This window comes from Saccostrea echinata, unplaced genomic scaffold (assembly GCF_033153115.1).
Source record: "Saccostrea echinata isolate AGI-Se365-2 ecotype Australia unplaced genomic scaffold, CSIRO_AGI_Sech_v1 ptg000016l, whole genome shotgun sequence".
Taxonomy (NCBI): domain Eukaryota; kingdom Metazoa; phylum Mollusca; class Bivalvia; order Ostreida; family Ostreidae; genus Saccostrea; species Saccostrea echinata.
In genome coordinates this window covers 27,163,127-27,190,278 of record NW_026889765.1, presented here as the reverse complement: position 1 = coordinate 27,190,278, position 27,152 = coordinate 27,163,127, and the positions used below count along the sequence as shown (strand labels likewise).

The 27,152-nt window shown below is 32.9% G+C and overlaps 3 protein-coding genes across 3 annotated transcripts in view; 2 read left to right on the top strand and 1 right to left on the bottom strand.

Moving 5' to 3' along the window:
• LOC133188611 (TSC22 domain family protein 1-like) overlaps positions 1-11,210 on the top strand; it is a 42,304-nt gene extending 31,094 nt beyond the window's left edge. Inside the window, exons 2-3 of the mRNA XM_061324104.1 lie at positions 8,250-8,295; positions 9,534-11,210. Of these exons, the coding sequence (XP_061180088.1) occupies positions 8,250-8,295; positions 9,534-9,728 (241 nt within the window). The 3' untranslated portion in view covers positions 9,729-11,210. The remainder of the gene's footprint in view (positions 1-8,249; positions 8,296-9,533) is intronic.
• Positions 11,211-15,000: 3,790 nt separating this feature from the next.
• On the top strand, positions 15,001-17,354 carry LOC133188266 (complement C1q-like protein 4). The gene is made up of 2 exons (XM_061323638.1): positions 15,001-15,169; positions 16,948-17,354. The coding sequence occupies exons 1-2, from the start codon at positions 15,001-15,003 to the stop codon at positions 17,352-17,354; spliced, it is 576 nt and encodes a 191-aa protein (XP_061179622.1).
• Positions 17,355-19,820: 2,466 nt separating this feature from the next.
• On the bottom strand, positions 19,821-26,678 carry LOC133189072 (dehydrogenase/reductase SDR family member 9-like). The gene is made up of 4 exons (XM_061324507.1): positions 26,331-26,678; positions 25,126-25,384; positions 24,611-24,774; positions 19,821-20,307 (listed from the first exon to the last, which is right to left on the bottom strand). The coding sequence occupies exons 1-4, from the start codon at positions 26,653-26,655 to the stop codon at positions 20,081-20,083; spliced, it is 975 nt and encodes a 324-aa protein (XP_061180491.1). The 5' UTR covers positions 26,656-26,678; the 3' UTR covers positions 19,821-20,080.
• Positions 26,679-27,152: the final 474 nt, after the last annotated feature.

Below are 27,152 nucleotides of genomic sequence, written 5' to 3'. Positions count from 1 at the left end.
TGTTTCTGCGTAGATGTATGTCACTGAACTTAAGGACAAACTGCCAATTGTTCAGAGCAAGGAAGAATCCCCAGATTAATTCAGAAGTTAAGCAGTTTACGCTTCTTTGTTGAAATATTAATGTAGGGCATTGCTTGTCTGATCAATGAAGATGTTTTTAAAGATAGTGCCTTAAATTTCAAGTCAAAAATTGGACTTTTTGATAATATATATATTTTTAATTTATTTTGAAACTGTAGATCACCAAATTTTCGTGACACCTTATTTTTGCAAGATTGTGATTTTGAACTTAGAAGCGAGAAAAATTTTTCACAAATTCTGATCAGAATTGTGCTACATAATCTATAGTTATGCAATATTATATGCAGGAGTGAAATTTCTGTGAGCATATAATTACGCATTGCTGGCATTTAGCCAGCAATGGGTAATTATATGCTAAAATAATTAAAGTTCTCACAAATAAAAAGTATTACATTATTATTTTTTGATATTTTTATTTATAAAAAATATAAATAATGTACATCTGCATACAATATACAAATTACTAGAACAGTTTGACATATATCTGCTCTGACAAATTTAGTGTACTAAGTATAGGATTTTAATGCTACATTTATAACATCATTAAATCCGTTTCATTTTCCAACATTTAATTCATGGTCAAGGACCGTATTAGTTAAAATGTTTGTGTAATTGGTAAAGTTGTTTATTCCTTTGTGTGTGTAAAGATTGTTTTTTGAATTTCAGTATTTTCTATATATATCGGCCTTCTATCTTGGAACTTGTACATTGATACAGGAAGAATTGTCCAGCTAGGTCTTTGACTTTCTAGCATTCTTTTGAAGTCCCATAAGTTGCCTTTGAATTGAGTGTCACTATTTAAGAGTATTAAAAGAGCATTGCTATGGTTGTAATGAAAAAAAATGAAATGTTATTTCTGAGTACAGATTTTTATTTATAAATCGCTATAGGACTTTGGATTGACCGAGTCATAAAGGTCCGGAAATATTTCCTGTCAATGGGCTTAGTAAGAAAGGGTGGTAGTGGTGTCCATAAGTAAGACAGAATTTGAGAAGTGTGCAGCCATTATTCATAAAGAGTTGATGTCATTGAAGTTGTGAGTGGTGTGGTAACATTTCATGGTCTGATTTCCTGTTTTTTTCTGCACAGTGCTATAACGCCTTGAATCACCCTAGTATGACAATGCTAAACTGATTTTACGTTACGTAAAGTGGGTGGTTTACAAAATTATACTCTTTCGCTTAAATGAAATAAGAGTCATATCTTAAGAATTTGGTACCGTCTGGTGACAGAAGTATTTTGGTACAGCTAAAAAGCACTTTGAAATATTCAGTGGAGATCTAAGGAACACCTAAGCAGAGCATATGTCACCTTGAATTTCTGGCCCCTTGTGTTCACATCTCTCTTCATAGTTCCTAAGGGGGGAAATGTAAATTAGATATTTTGATGGATCGACTTGTTTGACTTTCATAAAGCAGTGTTTTGGCAAAATGTCTCTGTTTCAATAAAGCCTTGAGGTGATTTTCTTTGATGTTTTGGGGGGCTATAATGTCATGCTCTGATTGTTGGCATACAAGTACGTGGCTTTAATACTGCAAATATAATGATGAAAAATCAAAAACTTCACAATTATAACTCCTGTTCTTAATACATAGTTATTTATTAATAATTGAAGATACATTACAGTCCATTCAAATTCCTATATGCTAAATTCCTACTTATTGTCATGTACATGTCAATGAATAGACATTAAATATATGATGAAATTTCAAGTTCAAAGTGGAGAAATCATCATGCACAAGTTACTTCACTGCATGATTACATTTCATCAATAACTGCAAATCCAATTCAGTGCACTAATATTGTAACCAAATAAATGTGACTGCATGTTGAAATATTTCAAAATTCATCTAATTCACAACTTTGATGGATAAATGTGCAGCCATATCAAGACAGTTGACAGAGAGAGATATTTATGTGTTAAGTTTTTCTGCAAATGCATTAAATCATTTTTTTTGGCAAGAAATTTGCAATTTTAAGTGTTAAAAAAGGTGGTCTAGGTTATGTAAACTTAATTGTAAAGAAAAATTGCAGCATAGTGTCAATTCCTTGGTAATCAAGTTCATACATATTTCGAAGATCTGCATTTTGTAAACCAACAAACTGCTTAGTTTTAAATATTCATGTTGGGCTATGTTTTCTAAGACATTGATTGGTTGTTGATAATAAGCTCTCATTTGAAGCTCTGCCCACCACATGTCTTTATAGGTTTTGATATATATAGATAAGAGAGCTCCTTGTTTGTGTATTCTATCTGCAATACCTGTGCAAGTGATGTAACCTATAGGCAGGCCACTAATTCATCACCAGTAACACAGTTTCAGTTTCCCATGGAACATTGCCTAGACAGTGCATTTCTATAACAAAGTGAAAACAAAGTATTAAAAAGGAATTTCCCAGACCAGCTGATCAGTCACAGTGGAAAATTTTTAAAATCTATTTTTAGAATCCTTTTCTCGAAAGAAGGAAGGCATTTCACAATAATCGATTGATTAAATTCATTTGTACACAAGACAGAACGATTCGTATGTGGAAGCCAATAGTTTAGAAATCAGAACATTGTTGTGTTATAAGACTCGTTAAAATGTGTACAGTTGAGATGCTACTACCAGAGATGGAGCCCTCTCTCTCCCATGAAAAGGAGTCTTTGTTTGAGTACTTGGAACTGCACTCCCCCAAGAGTCTCTTTCAGGACAGTATTTTAATGCATTCCTCCATAGCTTACCTACAGAACTGTTGGTAAGTATATATAGACCCAGCAGTGCCACTCAATAAGATATTAAATGGAGCAGAAAATGAAAAAAAAAGTTTTTTGTTATCAGTTCTCGGTTCAGGCTGTCATTTTACAATTAAAGAAAGGATTCAAAGACAAGACAGTTGCAAGAAATTGGACCAAAAAAAAAATGAATAATAAACAAAAAGAGAGCTATCAGTATTGATTATTATATAAAGACATATATCATTAAGATGCTTGCCTCATGTGTAGATAACAATATGAAAGTAATTTTAAATCCATATTTACATTCAAACAGTCTAGTCTTGGCGAATTTTTACCCAGCTAGCTCCCTGCCCCACTCTATTATGATTAAAATATCAGTGAATTAACATTCAAGTAAAGGTGGTCTGTAATTTCCTCCTTACATGTAACTTTGTGAATGTAAATGATGCAGTCATTACATGAGTGGATGTAACAGGTGTGATAAATGCAAGGATGTTGTCTGTGGTGATGATGACTGCATTCTGTTGGGGATATTGTGATGTCTTTACCTTTTGATGGTGATGACTGCCTTTTTTTTGGGGGAGGGGGGGGGAAGGTTGTGACCCAGGGGATATTGTCTGTTTGTGTGATTTGGTGATTATGGCGGCTTTTTGTTGCGAATATTGCATTTTATATGTGCGAGATTTCTCTGACGTCACAATTCCTGCTAAAGGTGTATATCCTATAGACTTTATTGTCAGTGAGGTGAATAAACCAGGGAATGTCATTTTGCACCCAAATAATTACCTCATCTTCATCAGCACATTCATCTTGTTAAGATTTATCTATACAAGATTATTGGGAGTCTTGTATGTGCTTAAATGTTACCCTCAGAAAAAGCAATGCATCCAGGGCAAATAGTTTACGAAACAAAGTCACTGCAGCCTGTCTGGATTGAGAGGATAGAGTTTATTATTGATTAATTCAATTCTGCCTCTACATCAGAGCAAAAAATTTTCCATCAAGTGAGATTGTTTTGTCGCTGAAGAAAGAATGTAGTAAATTTGCTTTTTTGATCTTTCCACTTGTTGTTTACCTTTGTGCCAAGTGACCCAGATTTTTTACTTTTTTTTTTTTTAGGGCAGGTGCATCTTATCTGCGTTTTATATAAATATTGGAATGGATGATTGGGGGAAGGACTATTATAGGCTATCAATGCATCCTTCCTAAGTGAACATTGCAAAGGAATTGATTAAAATGCCACCATAAAAAAAACTTGATGAATCAAGTATTACAAAGCAATTTTGACTCGTCCAAAAAGTAGAACAGTTTTATTTTGATCTTTATTTATCTGGTCGATTTGGTAGATAATAATGAAGTTATAACAGTAATGCGCAGTTTGTTGTGTTTTGTATTGTATTAGTAATACACACTTAACTCTGCACTCTGCAGGAGGCTTCTTTAAACTATGGATGATCTTCTCTGAATTATTAAAAGCACACGTACTGGGCGTTTCCATTCAAATTAAGTGTGCACTTGATCAACCGACAGATATAATTGTAACATCCTAGATGAACCATGCATAATGCAGAGCTTTAAAAAAAAGAGAATAGCTGCAATTGTATCTGAAGTCTCCTTGAAGTGACTTTTCTGAAAATTTGTTGTGGAGAGAATTTTTTTTTGTGTCTTTGGCATATATTGTTTTCAGAAGGTTCATAGGTTCATGGAAACCTGTTTGCAGACGTTTTGTTTTAAGACAAAATGTGGATGTTATTTGGAAAAGTTGGGGATGAAAAGGATGCTACCTGGAGAGAGAGGAACTTGAGTTTACTATAAATAGAAACATTATCTTCACACATATGATATATACCACAAATAACTGACTTAGATAAAGCTTATAATAGATTAAAAAACAGAGGTGTATTTTCCACTGGCAGTAAATTGAAACACAATTAACTGACTTTTGCTAAACTCGAACACCATCAGACCAGTGTCTATCTGTTTTATGTGTAGTTTTGGTTTTCGATGGAACATTTCGATGGAACATTATTTGAATCAGGTAACAAAATGGCTTTCATTTCATCAAAGGTATAGACTTGTGGTTTCAGATGAGGGTAAAATATGTCTCAGAAAATCACAATTAGTGGATGTGCTTTAAATCATCCTATTGTTTTCTAATTACGTAAATATACATTTATGCAAAGAGACCAAAGGTATTGATTTTTTATACTGGGCTAAATATTCCAGAGGATGACGGCCAGGTAGGTATTAGAAATACTGTAATATAATAAGGTCGTAATTAAGCTATGTTAAGTAGATTAATCGTATTTAAATTATTTTAATGTTTTTTAATGTTTCATAATTGAGGACATGGTTCCCATCAAAGTTTTTAGAATAGATTTTAAACCTAGGTGACACAGAATGAATTGATCTAGCAAGCTGTGTTGCTTTATATGGTAGCAATATTGACTCAATGTTAATACAAAAGTATGTTGTGTGTAAAATGGAAATTAATTGGCAGGTAATGTAAAGAATCTGTATTTCATTACACAAAGTTATCTTTTGTCAGGTTTTCTTTGCACATTAGCACAGTTGAAAAACATTATATATAATTCACTGATGGATGCACTGTCTACAGTGTTTATATAAAATTATACATAAAAGTGTTGGGGGAGGGGAGGGGGTAGGGTATACAATACCGGTAAACTCTTTCACCTACTGCCTGTAAGGGCATTATTTGCTGCCTGTATACTTTTGCTAAATACCTTATACCCAGCAATTGTACCTCAGCCGAGTGTACAGGATTCACGAGTGTACAGGATTCACGTTTTTACATTGTCTTTGTACTAATTGTTTGTTCAATAGACTGGCCACCAGTGGCCAGGGCTTATCCTATCTTCAAGGCCGCACTATGGCAGATAGCATAAACAGTTTGACCTTCTCCCTGGATGGACACTACATGTAATCAGATTTCTATTGTCCAGTCAGCAGTAATTTCTATTGGGCCAATATTTGTCCACTCTGAATGATTGATCTGGGTTTTCTGAAGTGTTTTTTGACCTTCAGTGATCCAGGCCAGGTGTCGAAGAATATTTATATAGAGGAAAGACCTTGATTAAATGTTGTTCTTTAAATATTGTAATCCACCTGATGAATAGAATATTCTGTATGTACGTGATTTATGCATTATACATACTCATGTATATGTACTGCATATTTTCTTCTGTACATCATAAAGAGGATACATTAAATACCCTAAGCTAGCAGTAAACTTTGATGTATTTAGATATTTTTTGCTATTACATGCACATGAACATCAAGGATGGTGACAATCAGATGTGCTGAAGTGGTCATTTTTGGCCGAGTGACCTATTTCATGACCTCCAGACCTACTTATACCAGGCCATATATAGGCATATAATGGTCATCAAATCATTTACAGCTGTCAGCTAGATGTGGGTCATTCTGTCACATAATTAACGAAGTGCTACACAGTTAATTGCACATGCAGGCAGTGTGGACCTGTTTATACTAGTTTGCAGTCTTTTTATTATTTCTTTGAAGACACAACTAGTAACATTAATGTGAAATAAAAATTGTGTATAAATATTCTCTATAGGCATTCCTGATAATGACCTAAATAGAGGATGATAAATGTATTGTGACAAAGGAAAATGATGGATTGGGCTCTTCAAAAAAAAATTATAATATCCATTTTTACCATAAAGTCTTATCAATTGGTTCTTTTGAACATAATACTGTTTAATCTGCTGATAATGTTTTTCAATACAGATTGAAAGTTTCCCCCATAAAAATAGCCTTTGTTATCCCCAACCCAAGGTCAGACAGCAACCCTGGGACTGGAATCAGGCAGTCAAGGGGTGGGTGACCTAGGGCACAATTTTATTGACGCTGCATTGGATAATTCAAGTAAACAAACAGACGAACTTTGCCCTTGAAGGGTGGACCTGCGCAGTGCTCTGAGGCAAACATGTTTTATAATGCTTTGATGAACTGCTTAGGCTGGTGTTTAACCACTTGAAAAATAAATGTAGATGCAATTGTAAATCTAAAAGTTTGTATTTCTTTTTTGTGGAGGTCATGTATAAGAAGTTAAGTTAAATATTTCTGAGAGCTTTCTGAAAGTTTTAAGGAGAATACAAACTCGGAAACATTTCCCTTTATTTTATGAATAAATGAAAAGATCTTTGAAAGTGTTTCAAATCAGGACTCAAAAACTGCTACAAATGCTAAGTGATGAAGATAATTTTCTAGCAAAAAGCATCAGAGACCACAGTAAAAAGATGCTATAGCTACAACATAATGGTTGAGAATTTTTCTAACTTACAAGTATGAGGAAAGTTTTATTGAACTGTTGAAAAAAAAGTCATTTAAACAAGTTTCAATGCCCCTTTGGATGGTTTTGCTGAGCCATTAAAGATAAGAAGGTTACGGATTTACATTGATCAACAAGAGGTTCACAAGCAGTCAAGGTCAGGGTTATATTTCAGAGGGCATTCAACTTCAAACAGCTGATCGTTGGGGAGGAGTTAAATGTAGAAGTCCTTGAATCACTATAGTGTCGTAAACAACTAACACTCAGTTGTAGTATGTTCATATCTTCCGCAGGAGATAGTACTGTTTTCATTTATCCAGTATAGCGCATAATCACTGTGAATTCCCCTTGTGACCTGTCGACTGTACAGGGCATCGTCATTAACAGAGCAAAATATTTGAGGTTTTGGGATCTGGTCTGATCTGGTTTTTCGAGGAAGTGAGATGGTGTATATAAAGTCAGAGGTCCGGGACATGTCAGTCATTCAGCGTTTAGCAGCCGTTGTGAGCTGGACTTGGATTGTGGTCTGTTCTGATATGGATTCATTGCTTAATGCCCCTCTGTGTTCAGAGAAAAGCAAGCATGATAAAATTCGGATTCTGAGAGAGATGAGAACTATCCTTCATCTCTTCCTGTGTTTTGAGTGCGTTATATTTTTAAAAAATTTTTGAATTTAAAAAAAAAATTTTTTTAATTAATGCTCTCTTGTGGACTTCAATTCATCATGGATATTGATTTTTTTTTTTAAATCATGAATCATTCTATCTTTCATTTGTCTTTTTTTTTTCTCAAGTATTTTTCATGTCAAAAGTTAGCTTAATTAATTGCACAGGTTATGATATTTACTAAAATATAATTAGTTGCTCCAAGATAGTTCAATGTGCAGCAGGATTATTCACTAATAGTGTGAAAGGGTTTGCATAATTTTGGAAGTCTTTTGGTACATAGAAAGGAAATCCCCTTCACAAACAATTCCCAAATGTCAAGCTTGATTGAAGTTTGACAGGTTGCAGTAGTACTTGGTGACATTTCTGGTATACAAGTCATTCTTGTGTAGAGTTATCTTAACAATGTTTTATAGCTGAAGTATGAATATTTAATGAGATAATAATGATGTTTTTATTTTATTTGCAGTGGTTCAAGCACAGTAGCCATTGATAACAAGATTGAGCAAGCTATGGTGAGTACCACAATTTTTACATGTTGATCAAAGAATAATTCTGAGGCAAGCAAAAATTTTAAGGAAATTAAAGATAGTTCTAAGAAAATCAAGGATAATTTTAAGGGATTCACAGGCGATTTTAAGGGAATCTGGTCGAATTTTAAGGGAACCAAAGGTGATTGTAAGGAAACTTAAGTTAATTCTAAGGAATCAAGAGTTTGTTCTAATGAAACCAAAGGGAAAGTAAAAATTAAGAGTAACTTTGTAATATGTATAGTTCTGGTCAGTAGAAATTCAGTCTCTGCGCAGAAGTTACAGATAGGGGGTCTTTATTGATTGCAAGGGCATGGAGATCTCTGGCAAAAACACAAAACAATTGTGAATTTTATTGCCCAATTTCTGCAGCACTGGATATTGTTGATGTAATTGTTACTATGGAAATAACTAGTCGTTGTTGTTTATCATGAAGAATGGCACAAGAAACAGGATAATTTGTCTTTTTTTCCCCCTCTCTCAGGTCTCTTTTTTTGCTTTTTGACTTAATTGGTTAATAAATGACACAGAAATAGAACTCGTGTTTTCAGACTATTTTTGCAGAACTTATTTGACATTTTGATTATCTTTTGCAACAACAGAGAAATAAAGAAATCAAATCCCTCAATGCTTTTTATGTATTGAAATAAATATTATTATCAAGACCTAACAAATTTGACATGCAAAAGTAATTAAGGTCTGCTTCAATTCTCATATCTCAGAAAGATTTATTTATAGTGAAATTTCAAAAATAAAAAATCAGCATGCTAATCAAAGCAGCTAATTCATTGATACTGATGGAATGTTTTCTAAAATTAATCAAGAAGTTACCAAATAGTTCTGACAGTATGTATTTCTTCGAAAGGATGAACTTGCTGCACTGACTACATTTGTGTGTTGGAACATTATGTTCTCAATTACTAGTCAGCAAATAGTTCTTTCAGTGGATTATTAAATTAGGTACATTTATTTACCAGGTATAGTGTGTTATTTATAGTTTTTTTATTGCTGTACCTCAGGGTTTAGGGTTATTAAGATACATGATGAAACAGGTGATTAGGTCTTGACACCTGCAACTTCCTGTAACTTGTAAATACACAGTAAAACGAAGATAAAGATTTAAGGAGGAAATATATAACTGCCCATTAAATCTTTTGATGTGGGTTTAGGATACATGTGTTTTTGTAAAAACATTTGTGTTTATATAGCGTCATTTATTTTAGGATCTGGTCAAGAGCCATTTGATGTATGCCGTAAGAGAAGAAGTTGAAGTTCTGAAGGAACAGATCAAAGAACTCATCGAGAAAAACTCGCAACTCGAGCATGAGAACAACATCCTAAAAGCTGCAGCGAGTCCAGAAACACTGGCCCTGCTGGCCCAACCCCGCCAGTCACAGCCCCCTCCCCCATCCTCATGACAACCTTGTCCCCCCGGGCCTGAGATGGCCCAGTCCACTCAAAGCTTCTAGTGTCTCGGTACCACCAGATGGTCCCTAAGGAATAGGAGAAGAGTTGCTGCAAAGTCCAAAAAAGAAGGCTCTCAGAAAGAATTGATAGGCTTTGTACAAAGCTGGTGTTTAAGAAGCCTAGACTGTTGTCGGAACTCGAAGCTGAGGCCTCTGGTTCAGTTGTGCGTTTTTTTAGGGGAAGGTCGTTGACATACTCATCTAATGATACCGGTACACAACGTGACATTCAAAATGTAAAATGTGTAAACATTTATTTAACTATCAAAATATTTTCATGACATTGTAAACACTGAATAAAAATTTGGTATTCCAAATCATCTCTGATCATTCCTAGTTGACATTGAGTCAGAATAGTTGCTCCAATGAAATAAAACAAATTGATCGTGGACTAATAATGGGATGAAATTTTATTCATTTGTGTCAGAATTAATTTACATTGTTCAAATAGATTGCATTTTTTACACTGAATTTTAGCAAAAGAATCAGTTTTATGAAAGATGAAAAAATAGTGTCATTAATATTTGTGCCATGTAAAATGAAGATCTTGGTTAGCTCTACATGCTTCATTTGAGCTCGTAAGGTGCTTTTATACATGTTTTAATGAACATAAAAAGCATACAAGACCAATGGCCAGTATATATAATTAAGGAATGGAGATTTATTTTTTTCCTGTGGAATTATATAACAATGCAAATTGTGAAATAATTGCTTTGCATAAAATGTGTGAATAGAATTTCATGGCAAATGTTTGCAAAGTAATTATAAAAATGAGATTATGGCTGTACATATATCTCGCCAAATCTGTACATAATGTAAAAATATTAATTTTTCTCTGTATTAACTATGAAAAGTATATTTTTTAATCGTTGAAAAATGATATGTATACAATTGAAATATAAATTGCTATATGCCATTTCCAGCCAATTTTCTTCATTCTTTTGTTCTGAAGAACGTATTAGTTTCATTTGAACCTTTATTCATTGTTTGTGAACTAGTCATTTTAGAAATGAAAAAACTTGCACGCACAAATTGGAAAGTGAATAAAAGAAACAGAGTTAAAACTATTTCTTTATCATGGCTTTTTTTAATTAATAGTTTATTTTAATTGAATCATTGAGTTATTGTTAAGTCTTGTTTTAACATCACCTGAGATGAGTCTATAATTTGTGATGCAGATGTGAGTTGTGTCCCTTAACCATTGATGTAAATTCAGTTAAGAAGTTTTAACAGCTGTGAGTTTTTTAAAGCCATTATTCTTTACACTGTAAGTGCTGAGAACATTAATTTGATGTGATAAGAAAAAATAAGCCATAGACATCTACCATTGTTTGTGTGTTTTGACTAGCATTATTTGTCCAAAAAAAAAAAAAATTAAAATGTGATATGCTTGGAAACAAATCTATATTAAAATCTGCATATATTGAAAAAAAACCTGTGTTATGTTCCTTCTTTTGGATCCTTTATGCCATAATATTTAAGGATCACAGATTTAAAATGAATTTGTTTTAAAAAGGTAGAAAAGACTTCAGTATACTTAATGAGTTCAGTGAATTAAAAACCCAGCCTGGTATTCGTCTCTGAATATATTCACGATATGTTGCAATTCTAGATGATTCCAAGCCAGGGATGTACATGAAGGATATTGCTCTGAGATTTTTTATGAACATACAAAAAAAAAAGATTAGTTTTTAGTGCTCATGATGATGGGGGGATCTGGTTTAAAAAAGGAGGAAGGTTTCAAGTCTTTAAAATTGTCGCTATAAAAACAGATAATGCACATTCTTAATATGAATCCTTGCTTCATTACTGGGAACAAAAAACAACATGTAATTCAAGTTTAGAAGAGGCACTGCCAAGACCCATTTATGATATACATGTAGCTTTTGCATGAAACTGGTCAATGGCTATGTTTTTTAGGTTCTTGAATGACGAATCTATTATGCGTTCACGTTGAAAATAAAGGTCTTATACACCGTGAACGTAATGTAAGATAATGTTCCATTGTAAAAATGAGAGTTGTTTTCTTACGAAGAATAATTTTATGGATAACAGTTGGGTGCATTCATTAACGGAATGTCAGGAAAAACTAAAAGATCATCTGATTGGTTTTACAACTCAACAATAGAACAGAAGATTTAAGGATGTACAAAAAGACTCCTATTCCTCTGGGCGGCTCCATGTAAGCCCGTAGCGACGGTTTCAGAAGTGGTGGTGGGGGGACTTCCCAAAATATCTGACAAGCCAAAAAAAAAAAAAAACCCAATTAACTGTCTAAATCCTGGAATTTGCCAGTGCTCGACTTTACAGCAACAAAAAGTGAGGGGAAGGGGGGGGGCAACCTGCACCTAAAGGAAAATTTACTATAGCAAAATACTATACTCAGAAATAGGGGATGGGCGGGCTCCATGCCCCCCCCCCTCCCTCGCGTTCTACGGGCCTGCCATGAAAAGTCATCACCATTACAAAACACAGTGGAGGAACCACTCGGAGTTCAGATGAAAATGGCTGTTGTAATTTACCAGTTTTGTAGGCAAATATGCGTTTATGAATATGACGAGAATGCACACAGGAACAAAATGTTCTCTTTTTTTTTGTCTTGTTTAGTAAGAAGATTCACACCTATCGAATTTATGCAAGAATTTTCAGTACACTTGCTTGGTAGGAGCGATAACTCTAAAATAGATTCCCCATCGATCGTTGTCCCATTGTCTTATTTACCAGGTGGTTTTGTTTGTTTGGTCGGTTGATTGTTTGATGTCCCTTCGAGATTTTGAGACACCACCACTTGCCAGCTGCAAATTTAGACGTATGCGGCACTTACGGCTTTTGAGCAATAAGGGATCTTTTTCGTGCCAACACTTACTGCGTCGCACGGTGGATTCAAACCTGCGACGTAAGGATCAACTCTCTAAAGCAGACGCTCCAACCATTGCGCCACGCTGGTAGTACCGGTAATACAAAAAGTTGTCATATTGTAATTTTTTGTATTTACATACTACCACCTGGTAAATTCAAAAATTACAATATGACACCATATTAATTTTCCTTGGTTTTCAGTTTTCTCTTCATTTTCAATTAGATCTAGATAATGATAATTTTTTAAAAAATGGTAGAAACCAGATGGTCGCTGTTTAATAATGCTCATACTGAAAGCAAGATTTATGAGGCTCCTATCAAGATTTAGGAGGCTCCTATCATCAGTGAAAAATGAATTTTTTGACTTTGAGAAAATAATATCATAGAAAGGAGTGTATATTAAGTTAATCTTTACAATTATTTTATTTTCAAAATAGGGTATTTGCAACATTTCCCAAGGAAAAAATGTTCTCAGACTAAAAGTATTAGTATACAGAAATCATTGTTGTTTAAATACATGCCTACAAAGTATTCGTTTTCTTCAGGTCTAAAATAATTTTAAGAATACTTCGATTCATAACTTTGTCATCCACTGATGATTTCCGTTTATTTTATTTAAAATTAAGGGCAGTTCACCCTAACATAAAACTACCATGGAATTTGAACTTCGTCGAGAGCGTCCTTTTAAAAGATACATGTATCATTAGTAAAAATGCCATTTGCATTGTTGCATAAGTATATTTCTGCGGTTCAAACTCAGCAACAAAAAATATAATTACTCTCAATACTTTTTTACCCATAGAACTATATATTTTGTTAAATGTTCTCTAGGAAACTTGATTATAATCAAATATTAAGTTTTTGTATGTAAAGTTCAGCAATGGCTTTTTTTTTAAAATTTATTTATTTATTTACTTTTTTTTTTTTTTTTTTTTTTTTTTTTTGCTTTCTCTGAAAAATGAACATAGTTAGAACATCGATATTTGATGCTTCATTATTAGCATTAGATATGTTTAAAAGTTAATAAAATACCAGTAAAACTATCATGTATATCGTGACATTTCCTTCAATGCCCGAAAACGAAAAGAAAGACAACCAACAAATAGCTAACTACATGTATCTAAAGGATCTTGACAATATCTGAGATCTCTTCATGTCGCTTAAATCTTACAGAATTTTATTGTGATAAAATTTGATTTTATATGTCTTTGCCTTTGTATATCATATGTATGTCATAGTTTTTGAATGTTGTTACTTTCTTGCAATATGTGAGGAAACATTTTAAAAGGAGGTCAAACATACTGAATATATTTTCATTCAATACATTTTAGCATGCAATTTATGAAGGATCTCCATTCAGATTTTTAACAAATAAAACAACTAATTTTTCTTTATTTGAACTTTCAAACCCATCAGAAAAGGTTTTATGTAACCACATTCTGAAAAAGCAAGTAAAAGTTGTGTATTGCAATGTAATTTATTTTAAGGTTGAAAAATAGCTTTTGAATGGTTTCTAAATTTCCAAAATTTTCAAAATGTTGAAGGTTATACATGTAAGTAAAGAAACCACAAAATAGCATTTTTTATTTTTAGAGTTATCTTTCTTTTTTAAATTTAATGTTAGTAGTATGATTAGGTTAGAAATTAAAAAAATGATTTTTTTTGTACAAATAAACAAGTAGAAACTTAACTAGTTTGTTTTTGTTTAAATGTAGTTGTAGAAAAAACGTGACATTTTTTGGTCTTTCATTTTTAATTTTTTTTCTGTTTTTAAGTCAATTTCTTTTTTTCTTTCTTTTTTCCTTCTTTTTTGCATACCATTTTGTTTTTGTTTGTTTGCTTGTTTTTTGTTTGTTTGTTTGTTTGTTTGTTTGTTTGTTTGTTTTTTTGTTTTTTTTTTTTTGAAATACAGTTGAGGAGCATATAATCTCAATCAAGGATAAATCAACTAGAAAATGGCTTAATTTTCAAACCTTTTTTCATTATACATTTATACATGTCCGGTCAAAATCATGATACAAAATCATAATACATGTACATTATATAATAATAAGCCCCTTATTATAAACAGCAGAAACATCTGCAACACGAACATTTTTCCCAACTAGAAGGATTAACTACAGGGATTTTTCTTATCATTTATGTCAATCAGAATTCATTACGTATATAGCAAGTTATATTGGTCTTGAAGTTCGTCATGATCAGTCTCACATTAAAATTTGTAGTACTCATTATATTTGTACTATGCTGTCGGTCTTGTTTCAGTTTGGATGAAGTTCTCGAGCTAACAAATATTATCAAGCATGTAGTGGAAGATATTTCGTCTTTAAAAAATCGCTTTCTCGACCTTGAAAATGAAATCAAGATGAAAGACAAGAAAATCCTTAACTTGGAGAATAAGCTCACACTGTGTGAAAATCAGTCAACCGTGAATAACTTAGAGAAGAAGCTCACACTGCGTGAAAATCAGTCAACCGTGAAGAACATAGAGAAGAATCCCACACTGCGTGAAAATCAATCAACCGTGAAAGAAGGTAAGAAAATAAGGTTTGGTCCCGTTTTGCACACATTTGAAAAAAGGTATATAGCAATAGTTGTGAAATATGTTTTGGTAACATCAAAAGTATGATTTCTGTCGGAGATTTACCTGTATTTTACCCGTATGTTGTTAAAAAAAAAATAAATGATTAAAAATAGAATTTAGTCAATATTAATGTCTCAGCATAGCCTTTTTTCTTTTCTAGATAAACTAACAGTAACTGATTAAAGAACAAAACATTTATGCTATTTAAGTTTCATCACACAAAATTTAATCAAGTGAAAAATTAAATCAACTTGTACAACCGAAGACAAGTGAACGCTGAGAATTTAGATAATATTTATTCATATCCAAAATTAAATTAAAAACCAGAAGTCTCTGTTGAGACTGTAGCTCTACTGGTTTTTACTTAATTAATTAAGGTAGCACTTAGCCTGAACCTGTGGTAACAGCATACTGTCTCTATAGTCTCTTTCAGAGTCAGGTTTAATTGCAATAGGACAAAAACTGTAGGAGGAGAATTTTCACAGAAATTTCTATTTTTAGTAACCATGGCAACACCGTTCATTGAAATAATCAAAAACCGATATACAGAATTATGTACTGGTATCTTAGTGTAGTCTACTTGTGTACCCAGTTGTATTGAAATCAGACTAAAATTGTAGAAGGGGTAGCGTTTTGAAAGAAATTCACAAAAAATTCTTTTTTTAGACCATGACAACACCGTTCATTGAAATAATCAAAAACTGAATTATGTATCTTAATGTAGTCTTTTACATAGTTATATTGAAATCGACCTAAAACTCTAGGAGCAGTGGTGTTTTAAAAGAATTCCACAGACATTTCACAGAAAGTTCTTCAAAATCAAAAACCGATACATTAAGAATTTCGTACGATATACAGAATTATGAATCTTATTGTAGTCTTCTTGTGAACTTGTATTGAAATCATACAAAAACTGTAGGAGGAGTGGCATTTTTAAAATATTTCACAGAAGTTTCTATTTTTAGTAACCATGACAACAGCTTTCATCGAAGTTAAAAACGAAGACAGCAATTATGTATCTTAGTGTAGACTGCTTATGTACCTGGTTATATAGAATCGGACTAAAACTGTAGGAGGAATAGCTTTTTGAAAGAATTTCAGAGAAAATTCTATATTTAGTAACCATGGCAACATTGTTCATCGCAATCAAAAACAACTAAAGAGAATCATGTATTTTAGTACTTATGTACCAAATTATACCGAAATTGGACCAAAACTGTAGGAGTGTAGCATTTTGAAAAAAAAAGAACTTTAAGATTTGAATTTTGAATGTTTGAATTTTTTCATTATTTCTTCGAGATTTTAATTTCAAACCATTTGAATTTATTTTTAATACATGTCTACTAAATTTTAATATAATTTGACGTTTAGTAAATATAACAAAAGTCCGCGAACTTTTCGAACAGCCCTCGTACATAGACAAATAAATGAAAATCTCTGTCTTTTTTTATCGAAGTGTAGGTTGAAACAGGCACTGTGACTTGGGAAGCAGTGTCGGTTTAGAGGGCTTGGAGGTACAACTGAGATTTCTTGTCACTAAATAAATAGATAGATTAATTTAAAAAATACATTATTTAGGGGGCGAAACCTTCACTTAGCATTGCCTTACTATTGCATAGCGTACATACTTGCAATATTAATGTGGGGTGGGGGCGGCTTCCTTGCCACCCCTCTCCAGTTCCTACGTGCATATCTTACACGTACTTTTTAGAGTACTGTTTGTTTCAGGATTGGAGAAGCGAGACATTTCATCTAATGTTGCATTTTACGCGAGACTCTCGCAAGATGTTACTCTTGGAAAGCATTCTACGGTTATATTCGATTCAGAAATTACAAATTACGGAGGAGGCTATCATTCATTTGATGGTATATTTATTTGTCCACGTTCGGGAGTCTATCTATTTACTACTACAATTCTTGTACACTCGGGACAATGGATTAGAGCATTTATCGTAGTAAACGGAAGTCCAGTTGCTGAATCAATTGTCCACAGTGAAGGTGGTTACGAGTCGGGATCTACCACTGTGATTGTTCATCTTCAGAATAACGACCACGTTTACGTCAGAACCCAAGATGACAGTGATTGGGTACTGAGAGCAAGCGTCACCAGTTTTGCTGGAGTTTTATTATTTTAGGATTTAAATTACTGACGCAAATTACTAACGCATCCTATGTTCCATGATCTACATGCATCTTTTTGATATAGGATCAGATCTGTACGTAGGTAAAATAAATTTATTGTTTGGTTTACATACTTGTAACTTTATTTCACAGACACCCTATAACAATAATGTAGACAAATATACATATTTGTTTCTTGCGAAGAGTTTCCTCCATCCGTTATTAAACAAATTCTCTACCAATGAAGTGTCAGTCTCAGAAAATAAAGTTATATTCACATGGGTAATAAACTTCTCTTGCTGAATGATATAGAAATTCATTACAAGGAAAATGGTTAGATAGTTACTTGAAGATCATTGTCTTCTTATCTGCATGGTATTGCATGTGCTCTGACTTACTCAATTCCATTATTTAATGTGTTGTTCGAACACAATAATCAATCGCAGAAACACTTCTAGCAGAAAATATCTCCGGTATACCTAAATGTCAGAGGATAGCACTACAAATACTTTATTTTCCTGAGGAATACACTGCCTTTCTAGTGCTAATGTCCGTAATATACTCCATCACTGGTCGAACTGTCATTACTGAGGCCACCGATGGTCTACTTTTATCCACCTCCTTGAAGGAAACACGTGACATATTCAGAAGTTGTCTCTCTTTCGGAAATAGTCTCGGAGAGGGACTGCAGGCTGGTGAAGAAAACTGACCAATGAAACTGATGTTGTTTCGTTTGGCTATAATATCAATGGACTCCTTATCGTGGTCAATCTCAGACGACTCAGACCGAGTATCCACGATTTGTTTCCCTTTTATGATTGGAGCAAGTTTTCTAGGAACAAATGTAGGAGATAGATAAAATCGCTTTTCGTTCTGTCTGTGAGGAAAAGGTTGCGGTCCATTTTGAATGTGGGTGTCCGTTATGCTTGTCATTTTCGGATTCCTCGGGTTTTTACGTCTACCCCGGAGTAACCTCTGCCTCTCTATCGCTATCATCATCAGTTGCTCCTCTCGATTCTGGAGGCTTCTCCTCAATTCGTGAATTTTGCGTAGATACTGTTGTTGCTTGTCGTTGACCCGTTGGTATTCACTCAGCCACTGAGGTTCTTTTGATGGCATTTTGAACAGAAATTCCCAATAAATTAGTTTAACTGAATTATATATTTCACAATTCTTCTACATATTCCCAATCAGTCTATAAATATATAAACCACAAGTCTCCATTTCTACATTATCAATATTTTATAATGCAGCAATACACAACACCTGAGAATTTCGACCTTAACGATAGAAAGCCTCGACTTGTATTTTCTAATCAAGGTTGATTAGCTAATCTGTACAAGGCAGTAAGATTAACTGTATTGTAAAGAGAAAGTTGACCTGTATTTAGAGATAAGCGGGTTAATTCAGGTATTATTGATAAGTGACGCATGTCTATGAATGTGGAAAAATGTGTATTGGACCAGACAATATTGTGTTACGACCCAAAGTTGTTGCAAAAATTATTAAGTTCTGAGATTAGACAACAAACTGCCTCGTTATTTTTACAATTATCTTAAGCCCTTTTACGCAAAACACTGTCGATAAACTTTAGATATTTTGGGATCATTCTACCAATGTTGGTGCAATTTCTTTGACTCTGTCTTTACCTGTGCCAAAATAGTTCTACCTGAAAGGGGAGGGGGAGGGGTCTAGATCTCTAGGCGTTTTGAGGTTATACATTCACCGGAGCCCATAATAATTAGCATAAACAGGATTGGAGCAGAAAATATAGTTGAGAAGTGAAAAAAAGACTATGAAACACTGAATTAATATTGCTGTTGTGGGTTTTTATTTATCCATATATATGTATAAGGTTTTTTTACAGTCTAATTGCGTTATAGTAATTATATACCACCATTACATTTACATGCTTGCGTATCATACTGTTAAGGGTGGGCAAAAGGTAAAAGCGTAGATGCTGTACATTGTGTCTAGAAGCCTTATATACAATAATTGGCCCCTCCCCCTTTTATATCTAAGGAGATTTTAATGGTAGTATACTCTGCCTTGTGTGGGATAAAGATCTTTTAGACATATATTAAATCAAAATTCCACAAAATTTCAGATTTTTTTTTTTTGTTTTGTTTTATTAATTGTATTAAAAAATTGAATCTTGGATTCAAGTCAAAACTGGATATGAAATATAATTACACAGCAAGACATTATACTGACTATGATTCAGTCTTTAAAGAACTTTCATCAACAATGTCATATATATATTTTTTTCTTTTTACAAAACTATGTGGGAAAATAGTGCTATAATGTTTTACTCCCTTTTTCTCTGTTATTAACAGATATAAATGGAAACAAAGATATATCAACGAAGATTAAAGCAATTTGGATGTGTCTGCACATAAATCAATGTTACAAGTAAACATAAATAAATATTCATGATCACATCATGAAATCATATACAAGTAATTTTTTTTTTTTTTTTTTTTTTTGCTTTTTAATTTTGCAAGTCAATGAATTGTTAATATTATTGTGTGGATGTGACTTTACTATATTCATATTATATGTGTTAATATTTCACAAAACTGCCACATAATGTCACTGAAATATATTACGCTTTTAATTTTTTCAGTCTCATATAAACTCACTATCATACAACAGATACATCTACTAGTAAATAAAAATCCTTTTTAATTTCACAGTTAACATTTTAGCTGCATTTCCATATAATGACAACGTTAAAAATTTACAGCTTTCCCATATTCACAGGAACCGGTCGCGTTGAACACAAAATAAAATCTGAAATACTTTCTGGTAATGACAAAAGGATTCTGAAGACCACTTGGGCGCTAAACCCCACCACATATCTGGGGGCGGGGTACCGCGAACACACGGCATTCAGGTAGGCATCCACCACCAGCCTCGGGTTATTGTTCGTCACGAGACTGAGGAATTTCTCTGCCTTTTCCAATGCTGTGAAAAAGAAACAATGAAAATATTCAATATTTCTACACACTTTTCCTTGCTTTGATTCTTTGCTGGAATTGTTTATTTCAATTTCACTTACAGTATGAACTATCAGAATATACGACATTCTTATACTCGCAACACAACGAACTATCACAAAGTATCCAATGCTGTATATTTCTAAGCAGAGCAATTGTTAGCATAAGGAAAGTTAATGTAATTTCACCAAATTCAATCTGTGCATACAACGTATTCTCGAACATTCATGAGGCGGGACTTACATTATAGCATCAGCCAGAAGTGTACACTACAGGTGAAAATGTCCCTTATTTTTTTGTAGAAGCGGAAGTCGGTTCAATATGAAGATTTTGATAATATACCTTCTAGTCTAAATATTACCGTTGATTTGACAGTATACTTTAGTTAGGGAGATAAAAGGCTACGCAAGATCGAAAACTGCATATTTTCTGGACTTTTGAGATATGTTCATTGTAAGATTGAAGAACACTCAAATAACTTTGATAAAGGATGATGTGACATAACTGCTATCTGGGGCCCCTTTTTCTATGACGAATTATATTTAATCTACAACGATTTTGATAGTTTTCAAACAAGTGTGAATAAATACGACGCCTTTTGAATAGTTTCAATAGTTCCGACACATTTTAATTATAAGGATTATTGCATTATCTATGATTTTTTAGACCCTATGACATTAACATTCGGCCAGGTTTGTGACAATATGTTCTTTTATGAAAAGAGAATAGGCGGGTCTTAGTACAATAGAGGGATATGCATGTCCGAGAAATTTACCCTATATGGCTATTGTTATTATTTCGCACATAGTCGCTTACCGAGAACAATTGTCCAATCCGATGACAGAACGACAAAACATGCTGTCGTTTACTACATGTTTACATTTTATCATAGATACGTGGTTTAGGTCAATTTACACATTATCTCTACCATATTTCAAACTTTTAATTGTCAGCCAAGGCTGTTTATACATAATAATATGCATGGAACCTCAGCGTTTACCGTTCTGGGTCAAGAAATGCACATGAAACTTGTATTCACTCGTGTAGACCTAGCGCATTGCATGCCCACCAAACGCTTTACAAAACTTTAGATTATATATATATATATATATATATATATATATATATATATATATATATATATATATATATATATATATATATATATATATCAATTGTTTGTAACTATGAGCTGGGAAATTGTAGATCCGTGCCTAATCTGTGACTCAAATGCATAAAAAATTGTTTATCGGAAAGTAGGTAAAAAAGCCTTTTTTCCAAGCATAAAATTTCCTTAGTATTTTTGTGGTACTCACTCGTAATGCATCTCATTTAGCTGATTTGTCAGTTAGAAAGTCACGCCGATGCCTCGATTAGCATATGAATTTATTCTTACGTCAGAAAAAATAGTTTCGTCGAACTGTTCATAATAGGAGAGGCCAGCTAGATTTTACCATTTTTTATAAAACAACATGTGAGCGCAGTTAGGTACATTTTTCTCCTTTCACATATAGGTAGATTTCAATAAAATACAGTGACCAGCCAAAGGAGAAAAATGTACCTACTTGCGCTCGTATATTAATAAATCCTATTCCCACATAGCCAACATTTTGATTTTTACACCTGAGTGATCAATAGGCTATAGTCTGCTTTCAGGTATATGTGATTTACCTGAGAATTACTACCTTTGAAAAAAAAGTGTAAAAATAAATTCAAATGAAAACTTCAGTCAAAACATAAAAATAAAATTTAAATTAAAAAAAAAATGAAGTTCTAGAAAAAAAAGAATAAATATATATAAATGTAGTAAAAAATAAATATAAATCTGCATTTTTTAAAATTAAAAAATGAATATAGATAAAAGAAAATATTGAAAATTAATTAAGAAATAAAGTATTTTAAATTATACCAAAAAAAGTGTATATTACATTGTAGAAACAATTTTGAATATTCTAAATTATATTTATCAGTTGTGATTAAAAATATTTATCCGAGTATGTAATATTCGACTGTGATAATGTAATGAACACAGTAACAGAATCTTTTGATATAAACTGATTCATTATCTGATTTAAAAAATCAAGTTAGGAAATTTCATACTTGATATTCACAACCCTGTCTTTTTTAATTATATATGATTCTATTAGGGCATATATATTATTTTTTATTATACTTTCATGTAAAATACTAAAATCTGATTGGTTTAGACGCATTTAACAATCCGTAATGTTACCCTCAGCGTTAGCAACACACTTGACAACGGGTAACATTACGAAAATATCACATGCGTTCAAATCATGCGCGTACGGTTCACCGTAGAATTCTCAAAACGTCAGTTGTGCGTTTGAAAGAAGCTGAATAAACGACGTCAATAAAAGCTTGCGTCCGATGTAGCTTACTTGAAAATAACAAACGACAGACGAAACATCCTTGCGAGTGCAAACTTTAGATGATAAAGGACTTTTGAGTAGCAAACAAACAATAAAGAGGTTGGTAAATCTTTTCCGAAGCTTTCTTATTGAGAAAAATAGAAGCGAGGAGTTTGAAAGCTTTCTAAGCGTGAACTCAACAACGATCTCCGAATTTTTTTATGACATCCGAAATCAATAAGACATTCAGTATAATAAAATAAATAGTGCACGTTTTTGAGGGTAACAGTTGAAATTGACACCCCTCGGAAAACCATTGTCAACCTCCGCTGACGCGTCGGTTGACAATGGTTTTCCTTGGGGTGTCAATTTCAACTGTTACCCTCAAAAACGTGCACTATTTATATAATATTATAAAAATGAAACATTTTTTCCTGGGGGGATTCCTGTCATTTTGTTTTATTTTTACTCTACCATGGAAAATGTCAAAAAAACTATAAACTTAATTACTAAAGAATTAATGTTTGTACATTTTTTTTTTAAATTTCATATACGGTTTGAATATTTAATTCTATGTTGCAGTGTATTATGTGTTTTTCATTTAAACTTTAAAATTTTAGGCTTGATTCAAGTTGAGCTATAATTTATTTTAAAAAAAGAAGGATATAATGATTAATAATTTAAATATATTCAATGATCAATTTTTGAATATTTATTTTATAATAAAATTAAATATATTTAAGGAAGCTCTAAACACTGCACACTAAAGAGTTCTAATTGTAGGGTAGTTTTATACGGTTAGAGTGTTCTGCCCTTAGAAGTAAGATAGAAAAAATGGTTATTTATAGTTAATTACACAATTTGTAATAGATTAAAATATTCGTAGCATTATACTAGACCAAGAATAAGTAATTGAATTCATTATTTCTATTAATTTTCCCAATGTTGGTAAACAACAGTGATTTCTGTTCACGCATAGTCCATTGTCTTTGAACATTTTTCTTGCAGAAACAAGGCAGGTACCTAATGTTGAAAATGAATTAAATCGTCTCAATATGCACACCTTTATATGGTATATTTTTCTCCAAGTCCAAAAAGCACTTTTTGTTAGTGTTTAGAGCTTCCTTAAAAACATTTCTCTCCAAAGATGTTACAAATGTGACAAAGAAAATTAAAAAAAAAATTGTGATACAACACAGCAATAAAGAAGAATAAAACCGTTAATTGTTGAAAATAATTAATTAAATCACACTGTAATTAATATATCAATTATTATTATATTATTAAGAAAAGATATTTTTGTACTTGCACTGAAAAGAGTGGGGCGGGGCCAAAATTCAATGGGAATCGGATGTAAACATGGTACTCCTACCCAAATGAAAGATCTATATCTTCCAAATTATGCTTCTATTTTTGTTAAAAGTAGTTTTCCATAAGGGTACACATATCAGTGATTAGCTGCATGCAAAAATTAGACTAAAATTTGGACATTTAATTTTTTGTCAATTTACCGGGGGCCGTATGTCACATCATCCTTTGTTTGAAAATCAATGGTTTCCACACAGTCAATAATAAAGTAACATTAGCACGTTGAATACTAATCAAATTTTTCAAACATTACAAAAACAGTCAAAGAGTAATATATATTTACTCTTAATTCTCGGTTTATTTTGAATGCAATATTGATAAAAGTTCACCTCTCTCCACCTTTTTGCAATTTTTTTTAATTTAGCATGTACAATTACTGGTCTTCTAAACTTTTCAAAAGACCGTTATACAACCTCAGGGTATATTGTAGCTGCAGGACACATTTTTTTTAATAAAGTATAATATATATATAAAAAAAAATGTTTATCATGGTATAATTGGGTCTATTGAAGAAAGAGTTTTACGTCTACCCACCTTCCGCCAAGTATGGTTCCCCATAATAATGTCTTACATCCGGGTTACTTTTTTCATACGCTGACCGAAATACAGACTTTCCTTTATTAGGATCTGTAATATTGGTGGCAAAATAACCTGGCTCTATGATGTGAACAGTTACCCCTTCTTTATAAAGATCTCTCCTATTTAATAAAGAAAATGAAAAGACTGGAGTGGCACACATGCATGCAAATTAAATTTTCGATTTTAGCGTTTTCTTGAAGATCATCAAATCCACAGCCGGAAGGTATGCGTGAGAAAAAGCAATTTTATTTCAATATGCTATAATTATCTTTTTCTTTAAAACTACAGACTGGTGCTCATTCTGCATAGATAACATTGTAATTGATTAAAGAGCTCTACAGTGCATGTGAGCACCCCCCCCCCCTCCAAAAAAAAAAAATTAAAAAATATATATAAACTGATTTAGGTTTATAGAAAATCCCAAAGAAAAAATAATTGTCCGCATTGCTAAATTAATAAATTACGGCTACCTCAGGCAATCGGAGTAGGCTTCTGCTGCATATTTTGATGCGCAATATGGCGTCGGACCGAGAGTTATTCTGCCGCAAATACTGGTCATATTGACGATGCGTCCTTTTTCTTTCCTTATTAAAGGCAAAAAGGCATTGGTCATATCAACCATCCCATAAAGGTTTATAGCCATGACTTTCTCATAATCACGTCTTTTAAGCCAGTCGATTGGACCAACACTGCCTGCAATACCAGCGTTGTTTATGAGGCACCATATACCTAAATATACAATATGTACATCAGTTAGTTTTCGATAGATGCAATTTTAGAGAGAGTTATTTCCCGTTGGTCGCCATATTGGAGGTCAACAAGCCAAGATTCCTTCATTAATATTCAACCAATTTAATCTTGTCGTACTGGGCTAAGTGGGGAAGATAATACAGAATTTCTTATGAATATATGTTGACAAAAGCTTCGTTTTAGTATTTCAGAGATTTCTGCCATACATGTTTAAAATTGGTTAATCAAAGAGGAAAGTTCACTAGTTTGACCTTCAAGATGGCGGCCAAGGGAAATAACTCGAAGGGAAAATACGTCAAACGAAAACAATCTCTATATATTTACTGGTTAAGAAAGTTATGAATCAAGGGCGTCTTACGTATGGATGATGTAACACCCCTCTTCCAACCCCAGGCCTATGAGAATTGAAAGGCAACTTATCATAAATAGATGAATTCCTAGAATGTAAATCTCGATATCTAATTTCCAAGTTTTGCTAAGCTTTAAAGATTGTCCTCTTTTAGTAAATAAAATACTTTACTTATGCTCATGGACTAACTGACTGAAACGTAATAAAACAGGAATTTTGCATTTTAATTAGATACCGGGATTTAGGTACGATTATGATAGGAATTCGTGTATTTTTGATAAGTTGTCGTAATTAAATATTTTAAGAAGGCTAAGGATGGGGTCACTATCCATACGTCAGGTGCTCTGATGAACCCTTTGGACTGAAAGTGTGTATAAGCTCATATACACATTATGTGTCGTCACAAATGTGATTTGTTGACTATTTGTAAATGGTCTGAGTCAAATTTAGCATTAGATATATATGTATCATTTGTATATCATTACACATGTACGCCATAATAAGTATTTTTTATGTGAAACAAGTGCTTTTTTAACGATAAAAACAAAACAGATACTAGGAATATAAAATACAGACCCACATCGTTGGGTAGATGTGACGTCACAAATTTCAGCATCTTCTCAATACTCTTTATATCAGACACGTCTAAAGGAAAAGTTTTTAGTTTTTTTGAACACGATTTCTTTAAATTCTCCTCTCCATTATTAGTTAAGCACCCTGCAAACACAGAAAATCCTTTCGAATCCAGCTCTTTTGCAAGCATATTTCCAAATCCGGTGTCACATCCGGTTACAACCACATGACGTCCCTCGTAGTGCGGAAGCTGAAGTCTCCGAATACATTGCCAAAAGCAGAAGACAAGAAGAAGTATAGCCAGGAGAAAAACGGCACACCCAATCATGGCGCTGCTGATTAAAAAGAATCAAGTTAACAGAACAGTGACACCTATTTCCCTACGATCCATAATGGATGACTTGAACTAATATTTCTTCGTAAAGATTAAGGAGGACTGTTCGCCAAGACACATTTTTAATGAGAGAAAGAGGAGAATCAATATTCACGAAGCTCGGTTTACAGAAAGAAGATTAAACTTAGCAATATGATATTATTACTTTTTCATTTAGGCTTAAAATATGACATTTGTTGCGAAAGAATCACATTCCATCAGATAAGATTATCGGATTTGGACAAATAATACATTCAAGTAGAACATAGAACACAAGAACTGTTAATTAATACTCATATTACTGTATAAAATTTTACTGACGGAAGATCTATAATATTTCTTCGGCTAGAATCCTCATCAAATATTGCAAACTAATTTATTGTAAACAGACGAAAATCCCGAGATTTAACAGGCACAGAAACTTGATGTCTAGCATGACCGATATTTTTTTT